We start from the raw sequence: 9,612 nt of genomic DNA, 5'->3' as shown, positions 1-9,612 counted from the left end.
TCTACCTGTGTCCCTGTATTTTTGTTGAATTCTTTATAAAGTAAATTGAAAGTAATTTTCAAAGCTCCTACCTCTCAGACCAAAACTGTACATAACACTCTGGGTTAGCGTCAACAGTCTTTTGCAGAATTTAAGCATAACCTCTCTTGACTTCTCCACACATCAGGCGTGCTACATACTGTAACCTAACATCCCTTTAGACTTTATGATCACTTCTGTCTACTGTATTGATGTAGATAGTGATGACTCCTAGGTCCTTCTCATAAGGCGTGCTTTCAAGTTTCACACCTGCCACACTTGTTTTTTCATATCTAACATTTTCATTTCCTATGTTTTTAACACCTTATTTTTATTGAACTTACAATACATTTTGTCTGCAATAAATCATACCCAATGTGTATTCACCCTAGATCCCTCTTCAGTGACTAGGCTGAGTCTAGATTTTCTGCTATTCTATCTAGTTCGGCATCTTCTGCAAACTTAAACAGCTTGTTATTTATATTCTATAATGAAAGAAAAAAGACATACACCAGTAAACCTTGCTTTCTTTAATTTTATATAACTTGTTTTTGAGACAACAGTAATGCACAGTCTTTTCAAAAGTGGAAAGGTCTTTTGCAAAGGAGCTCTTCTGGCTTGTCATCTATAAACGCCAGATCAAGATTGTAGGGCGCTGACCCTTTGCTGGTGGTACTGGGTGCTAGAGAAAAATGCAACCCTGTATGAGATGTGAATTTGTCACAAGGCACCAGGCCAGTTTAGAGTCACCATTTCACCTAATCTGCTTGTCTGTAGAGTGAGTCATTATGCAAAAGAACTCATGCAGACACAAGGAGAGCATGCAAATCCCACACAATGAGTGCCCTGACTGGGATTTGAAGCCAGAACCCAGGAGCTGTGTGGCAGCAGAACGTAAGAGAATGATTTTCAAAACTGATGAACAGAAGCTTTAATTAAAAGATGAAAGTGCATTAGTTAAGGGGATGATTCTTCAACATTTGCTTTATCCAGACCAGATATGAAGACACCCTCGTGTAGACATTAGGGTAGCATGGATTATTGCAGTTTGGACCAGTAAAAGATGCAATGCCAATAGATTTCTTTTTGCATACCATTGGGCCACCAGAATCGCCCTGAAAATAAGTAAAAAATAAGTTAATATTTATATGAGTGTCATAGATAGATAATGAAAAAGCACTATATGATAGATAGATAGATAGATAGATAGATAGATAGATAGATAGATAGATAGATAGATAGATAGATAGATAGATAGATAGATAGATAGATAGATAGATAGATAGATAGATAAGCATTTTATTTGTCCACTGGAGGAAATGTGTTTTTTCAATACCTCAATGAATAACTAAATGTTATTATTTTATGACACACCCCTTCTCAATTCGACACCTAAATGAATACAAAGAAAGAAAAAAAAAGAAAGAAAAAAAGTCTGACTTGGGCAAAGATAAAAAAGCAGTCTTGGACGGGCAATTTAAAGACGTATTGCTGTTGCTATAAAGGAGCTCCAGTTGTGTTTCTTGACACACGTTTGCTGAATGTTTTTTTGACTGGAAGTCCTCAGTGTCTATATATCAAAAAGAGTTGATGTGAAGTATTGTTAATAATGGCCCTCAGTTTTGTTTTCATTCTCTCCTTTGCTACGATCTCCAGGGGGTCCAGAGTCTATCCCATAACTAACCACCTTGTTAAATCTGATGTGAATCTCTTGAAGTGATGTTACCTGTCCAGCAAACACTACTGGCCATCACAGAGTTGTAGAACATATAAAGGATGTCAGTACCAACATTAAAGGAATGCCTTTTCCAAAGAATAGAGTCTGTTCTGCTCTTTCTTTTATATTTCCTTTGTGTTATGAGATCAGTCCAGCCTGTCATTGATATGGACCTTCAAATACAGGTAGCAGCGCACCACCTTTACTCCATGAAAAGTTTTCAAGCGTAGAGGCTTTCTGGTGCGGCAAAAGATAAGCTATTGTCTTGGTCTTGCTGAGGATAAGTTGCAGATGGGAAAGGCATTTTACATTAAACAAAGCTTAACAGGAAAACAACAGCCATGAAAAGAGAATCAGGAGATTTCCATTGAAAGGATATGAATTAATTTAGCAGTAATTACGCTGGATAAAGTGAAGGTAGGTGTGGAGAGGTGTAGGTGAAGGACTGAGGTAGAAAGGGAATAGACTGAGGTAGAAAGGGAATACTGTAGTAATAGAGAGTGGAAGGCAGGCTGTCAGAGATGGCAGAAAAAAAGGTAAAGCCTGGAGGACAACCCCAATACAGTGCATATGAGGAAATGTGAAAAGAACATTTAAGAGACAACAACGACAAATGGAATCAGCAACTAAATGGTAAGGTAAGGTATAGGCAATATACAGCTTTAAGTTAAAAACTCTGATAATTTGGGTTTGGGTTGCTGTTATTGCATTATGGACTTCCTGCTTGTGGATTTGTTGGGCTAAGATCTTATTGGCCTTTCCTCCTTGTTTATAATAATGAGGTCATGATTTCAAGATAAGCTGTTCTCTTTCTTTAGTAGTTAAGAGGTTAAATTGTGATTCCAAAGCCTGTCTTTTCCTATAGAGTGCCTCATTTGGAGACCTGAATCTAGATCTATTCTACTAATTTTGTTGATTAACTCAGATGCCTTCTTAGTTTCCAATTTATTTTTGTGAGAAAGATATGAAATAATCTGTCCTCTTAAAAGTGCCTTCAGAGTTTTCCCAGAGTATACCTGCTGAGACCTCTGAGGATGCCAATTTAAGGATTTGCCAATAAATTTGCTTGGATATGAATTCTATACAGTTCTCATCAGCTAATGACAAGGGGGTTAAGAAGCCAACTATGAGATAAGTGTGTAGGACCCAGTAATTTAAACTCCATGACCAGAAGGGCATGGTTAGCCATCCATCCATCCATCCATTATCCAACCCGCTATATCCTAACTACAGGGTCACGGGGGTCTGCTAAAACCAACCCCAGCCAACACAGGGTGCAAGGCAGGAGACCCCAGGCAGGTTGCCAGCCCACCACAGGGCACACACACAGGACAATTTAGAATAGCCAATGCCTCCCACCTGCATATCTTTGGACTGTGGGAGGAAACCGGAGCACCCACGCATACACAGGGATTACATGCAAACTCCACGCAGGGAGGACCCGGGAAGCAAACCCTGGTCTCCTAACTGCAAGGCAGCAGCGCTACCACTGCGCCACCGTGCCGCCTAGGGCATGGTTAGACATAATAATAGCATCATACTTGCAAAATTTGACAGTGAGCAAAAAATTATTGTCTATAAGGAAATAATCAATTCTTGAGGAACAATGATGTACAGGAGAAGAGAAAGCATATGCTCTTAGGTTAGGATTTAAAAACCTCCACGGGCCTGATAAGTTATGGTCCATTACAAACCATGTAATTATCTTTGCAGTATTAGATGTTATCACCATTGTATCTGAGGTTTTATTCAGGACTGGATTTAAAACACAATTAAAGTCTCCGGCCTATATAAATGTGTGATTGTTCACGTTAGTGATAAATGCAAGAACATTTTGGAAGAAAGCTCTATTATCTGCGTTAGGTATGTAGATATTAATCAAAATCATTTTAGTATTAGATAAATTGCCCATCACCATGACATATCACCCTTCAGAATCAGATATTACATCTGGCACTACAAATGGAATAGTTCTGTGTATTAAGATTCCCACAACCCTAGTTTTCTTTGTGTAGGTAGAGTGAAAAATTTGGTCAGACCACTCTGTTTGCAAACAAAACTTCTTTGCTTAATAAGCGAGTCTCCTGTAAAAATCTTAAATACTACTACCCTTTCTCGTTGGAAATACTTTCACTGTGGGTCTTGATGGAACTTCAACTATTATGACCATAAGTCAATACAGTGTTTTTGGTCTACTTTTCCACAACATTCATGGAGATCTGGAAGGACTGTTGACCATAGTGTAGAGGCTAACCTAGAGAGGTTGGCTATGGCATCACCTGGGAAAATCAAACTTGCCTTTAGGCTGTTCAACCTCAGTTCACTCACAAGTAAGGGGCCTATATTCTATATACTCTATCTGTTAAATGATTGTAAGTTTGATTTTCTTTGTTTAACTGAGACATGGCAGCAACCCAGTGATTTTTTGCAGCTTAATCAAGCTCTTCCCCCAGGGTTCATTTACATTTGCCAGCACTGTTCCTCTAGTTGTGGTGGAGGTCTCGCTATATTCTACAGCATGAAGTTGAAAGTATCCTCTAAAACTATGCCTCAGTATGTCTCATTTGAATCCATTACCTTGCAAATCAATGGACCTACTCCAACTATACTGTACGTGCCTCTATGTATCGACCACCTAAGGTGAATTAGGACTTTTTAAATGAATTGTCTTGAGTTTATAAATTCCCTTTGTTTTATGTCATCTAATGTTATTTTGTTGGGTGATTTTAATATACAGTACATATGGACACTGTTATTAATAACTTAATGATGGATTTTATATCATGCCTCTATAATATTGGTCTAAAGCAATTTGCAGACTTTCCTACATACTCTAAAGGCCATATTCTGGATCTTATTTGTTGCTCTGGTGTTACTCCTTATAATTGTACAGCATCTGACCTGTCAATATACAGTCACAAACTAGTGTCTCACTGTCGACTTAATGTAATCTAAATCAAATCGATCTCATTTCATAATGCTAAGAATGTTGATTTAATTGCCTTCTCCAATGGAGTTAACAGTCTGCCCAGTAGTGACAATTTATTTACCCCTGGTGAATTAGTTTCCCAATATACAGTAACGATGGATTATATCCTTTTAGATAATTTTGCTGCTCTGAAAACCTGGACTGTCTCTTTCACCCACTCCGCCCCCTGGTTTACTCCAGAACTCCAACATAAAGCTAAATGCCGACGTTTGGAATGCCTTCATAAAAAGACGGGCTTTGCTGTCCATAAGAATATGTATGATGAACACATGAGTGACTATGAGGATACTTTGTCTGAAGGAAAAGCTACATATTATACAACACTAATTGGATCTGGTGAAGGGAATACTAGGGCTTTATTAAAAACTGTAAACAACATCCTACAGCCTCCAGACAATCTTCCAGCTCAGTTTTACTGCACTTATCAATGTAAATCTTTTATGACATGTTTATTATGGAAATTGGAAATATCCACCAGCAGTTGACTTGTCATGGAAACTGTGTAAATGGAACATTTTATGAACTTCCTTTTCTTCTTCTTCTTCTGGCTGCTCCCGTTAGGGGTTGCCACAGCGGATCATCTTTTTCCAAAATCTTCTTCAACCAAGAGTAGACCAATTTCCGCCAACACCCTGTTGGCTAACAGTACTGGTGGCAGTCGTTGTTAACCCAGGGTTCGACCGATCCGGTATGGAAATTTGTATTGTTGTCCGCAAATTGATTTGGCAAAATTTTACACCGGATGCCCTTCCTGACGTAACCCCCCCCATTTATCCGGGCTTGGGACCGGCACAAAGAAACACACTGGTTTGTGCATCCCCTCCTTCTTCTTTTCTTACTAGTTTTAAACTGGTGGAAATATCTGGTATTATTAGAAAATCCAAGCCCTCTACCTGTCAGCTGGATGCAGTTCCTACTTATTTGGTTAAATTCTGTTTATCTTCTCTCTCCACTCTAATAACGAACATCACATATTCTTCCCTTATGTCTGGTCTTGTTCCTTTATCTCTTAAAATGGCTGTGATAGCTCCAGTTCTCAAGAAATCTGCTGCGGATACCTACAACCTAAATGATTATTGTCCAATTTTAAAATTTACCCTTTCTTTCAAAAACCCTAGAAAAAACTGTTGCTGTGCAGGTTCACTCTTACCTTACTGACAATCATTTGTTTGAACAAAGACAGCCCTGGTCAAAATCACCAAAGGCCTGCTGATGGCAGCCGACTCTGGGCTGTTAACCATACTTGTACTTCTTGATTTGAGCTCTGCCTTCAATACAATCTCTCATGATATTCTCCTAGAGAGATTAAAATTGAATGGTATTATTGGCACTCCATATGCCTGGTTTAAATCTTATCTCTCGGATCATACACAGCTTGTACAACTAAGAAATTTCAGATCACAAGGTTGTCCACTTGTTTGTGGTGTTCCCCACGGCTCTGTCTTGGATCCTCTTCTATTAACAAGTATTATTTATCTCCTGCCTCTTGGTCATATCTTTATGAAATTTGATAATCATTTTCACTTATGCAGATGATACCCAGCTCTATCGGTCTACCAAACCTGATTCCACTTTTCCATCCTCTTCCCTCTGAAGTTAAATCATGTCTATCTGCTATTTTTCTTAAATAGTGATAAAACGGAGGTTCTTCTGGTAGGAACTAAATCTGTTTTGGGCAAATGTGCTAATATTTTGTTGACCATTGAAAATTCTCTAATCTCTTCCTCCTCCCAGGTTAAAAGCTTAGGTGTAATTTTTGACAGCACCTTAAATGTTGGGCACATATTAATAATATTATTTGGTCAGCATATTTCCATCTACGTAATATCAGCTGTTTATGCCTATGTCTTTCAGCTACCAGCATTGTTATTCTTGTTCATGCTCTTGTTACACCTTGTATTAATTATTGTAATTTTATCCTCTCTAATCTTCCTCACAAACTTCTTCACAAACTTTAATTGGTTCAGAATGTTACAGCTCATCTTATTACTAGAACCCCTTACATAGAACACATTACTCTTGTCCTTCAGGAAGGAGCTTCACTCTCTCCATGTTAAATGTCACATTGATTTTAAGATTCTGCTTAATACTTACAAGACCCTCCATAATCTTGCTCCTCCTTATCTTCCTGACCTTTTTTCATATCTCCATTCCTTGTCGATTTCTTAGATCTTCTTCATCTATTAATCTTATTATACCTCCTACTTGCTTGACTACCATGGGGTTTAGAGCTTTCAGTCAAGTGGCCCCTCGCTTCTGGAACTCTCTCCTACAAGACATTTGTAATATCGACTCTCTTCCTTTTTAATCTGGCTTATGCTATTTGATATAAATTTTAGTTGATAAATTTAAATTTTATTTTCATTTTCTATTTATTCCAGTTTTATTGTACTTTAATATTTTAAATTTTATATTCGATTGCTATTAATGTGTTCTGTAAGGTGTTCTTGTGTGCCTTGACAGGTGCCTATAAATAAAATTACTATTATTACTATCTACTAAATACTAGATGATGATGATGAAGATGAAGAAGAAGAAATATTTCTAAGACCAAATAGTGAACTTCGTGAGCTGAAATGTCAAGGGTCTCAATTATGAATTAAGGAGAAAGAAAGTATTCTCGCTCTTAACAAGTCTAGATAATTTGGGATTGTAATGGATACAGAGATGTTACTAAGTATAAGTTAAGTACAAGTATATAGTTAGTTTAGAGGAAAGGAGCTCATGCTACTAGATAGAAAATAAAAGTAGATGTCTAGCAGGGATCATATGTAGTATGAAATAAAGACTCTACTGGTAAACAGAAAAAGTTATAAAGGCATGAGTAAAGAGTGGATAGAATATTGGGACACCAGTCGGTTTAATGACTAATCTGAATTAGAGACAGAAAAACTTGAATCCAATTTTGAACCTGCTTAATCCAATTGTTGGTTGTAGGAGTCTATCCATATAAACTGAGATTAGACTGCTCAGGACAGGAACTGGGAAATAAGATGCCATACAAGATTGTATACTGGTTTTGGCAACTCTTCTGGCCATAGAAATGGTGCTAGATATACTGTAATTATGCAGGAACCTTAGGAGAACCTTGTGGTTGTACCGTAATGGGGGAATGGAGAACACCCATCAAAGGTAAGTCAGATAGGTAGAAGCAGAGCGGCTTTGTAAGGTTTGCATACATTGCCTATTTGACCACAGAGCCATGGGCACCTGGAGCTGCCAAGATTTTGTTCTCTAAGGAAGGCGTCATTAATTTGCATGGTCACTTCTGAATGTTATTTCTGAGACATGCCTGGAAGTTATTAATAGCAATTCTCACAGACTCAATTTGCAGAAAGAAGAGAACAACTGGCAGATGAGGACAGGAGAAGATCCTACTTAATGTACTACGAAATAGGAAAGCGGAGCAACCACCCTTCATTGACAGGTACAACACAGAATCTTGTAATGTTAGACAGAGAGAGACTTTGTTCATTTATACATTTTGTTCTCCTGACACAAAATACCCATCTCTTATATTTATTCATCCTTTTGCTTTTTTTGTTTTCATGGCAATAGTTGGGTAGTGGGATGACTCAAGAGTGCCCCCAATTTTCCACAACAGCCAGAATTTTTACTTTAATATTTCTTTAACCTGGACTGTTAATAAGCATTTTAGAAGTCACAAAGTGTACAGCTGCTTTAAAATTGAAATACCATAATTTTTTATTCTTTCTATGCACTTGCAGTTGTGGTCACTAGAGGACTTAAACTTCAGTTACCACTATATTATTTTGACCAACCACTATTTCAGTCATTGACTTGTTAATAGTTAAGAAAATTTCCCATTCTTCTGAATAATAAAAACACAATATTAACAATGTATAATAAATATGACAAGCACTGATGGGCCAGCTCTCTGTACTGATTTGTTTTCTTGCTTTGACACAAGGCTGCCAGGATAGACTCAAACTCCCCCACAACCCTGAACTGTATTAAATAGCTTGGATAATATTATTTTGTTGTGTTATTTCATATACTTTATTTAATACTATGGGGGGGTGTCCCCTGTCTACCTATGGTAGCCCAAACCCCCTAGATAGTGAGCTTTGCTCGCTATCGGTACACAGGTATATTCAGACGCGGTCAGATCTCTGGCACTGAGATTTATTTATAGTTATAGTTATTTATATTTACAGAAAATGCTACAAATATTTTAAATTTTTGTCTATCAAATATTAATGGTAATCTAATTGGTGAAGAATCACCAGCATCTAACTTAATATGTGAAAGGAATACGACTTCTCCTGCAATGTAATGTTTGTGCAGTTTTACAATTTGTAAGTGTGTGCTGTTACATAGGCTTTATTTGTCAACTACTAACACACAACTGAACTACTACTGTTCTTAGTGGAGTGAATGCATGTAAGGTATTTTGTTTGATGTATGTGCATTAAATTGGTTGTACTGACAGCGAGTATCATTGTTATGTTCTCCTAATGAAGACAAAAAAAGATATATAGATGTATACTATATGACATACAGTTTTGAAGAGAAATTAGTGTTAACCACTACTCGGGGAGCCAGAGTTGGAAGGAGGAAGATGAAGCTTGCCCAGAGGAGTGGAGAAGAAGAGAAAATGAAGGAAGAGTATTGTGTTTGTGCTGTGCTGTGCTGTGCTTTGGACTGTGATAGATTTGTGGGAAATGGGGTAAGGCGTTTCCCACGAGGTAAAAAGAAAAAAAATAAGTAATGTGTGCCTTGAACTTCTTTCCCATGCTTGTCTGTGTCAGGTTGAGTGTTTTATATACATATATAAAACAAAAGTGAAACCACAGAGGAAAGACAAACGGGAGAGAAACTTGCGTAGTCGCTGATAAACAAGCAGGGCTGAGCACGTCAGCAAAAC

General features: G+C 37.6%; 1 protein-coding gene across 2 annotated transcripts in view; it reads right to left on the bottom strand.

Annotated features, from left to right (window-relative positions):
* Window positions 1-533: 533 nt before the first annotated feature.
* The window catches only part of LOC120528010 (granzyme B-like), a 32,590-nt gene continuing 23,511 nt past the window's right edge, over window positions 534-9,612 (bottom strand). For both annotated transcript variants that reach the window (XM_039751980.1, XM_039751981.1), the window contains exon 5: window positions 534-1,133. In XM_039751980.1, coding sequence (XP_039607914.1) covers window positions 972-1,133 — 162 coding nt within the window. In that variant the 3' untranslated portion in view covers window positions 534-971. The remainder of the gene's footprint in view (window positions 1,134-9,612) is intronic.

The sequence above is a fragment of the Polypterus senegalus genome, chromosome 4, assembly GCF_016835505.1.
Source record: "Polypterus senegalus isolate Bchr_013 chromosome 4, ASM1683550v1, whole genome shotgun sequence".
NCBI lineage: Eukaryota > Metazoa > Chordata > Cladistia > Polypteriformes > Polypteridae > Polypterus > Polypterus senegalus.
This window is presented reverse-complemented; position numbering and strand designations above follow the sequence as displayed.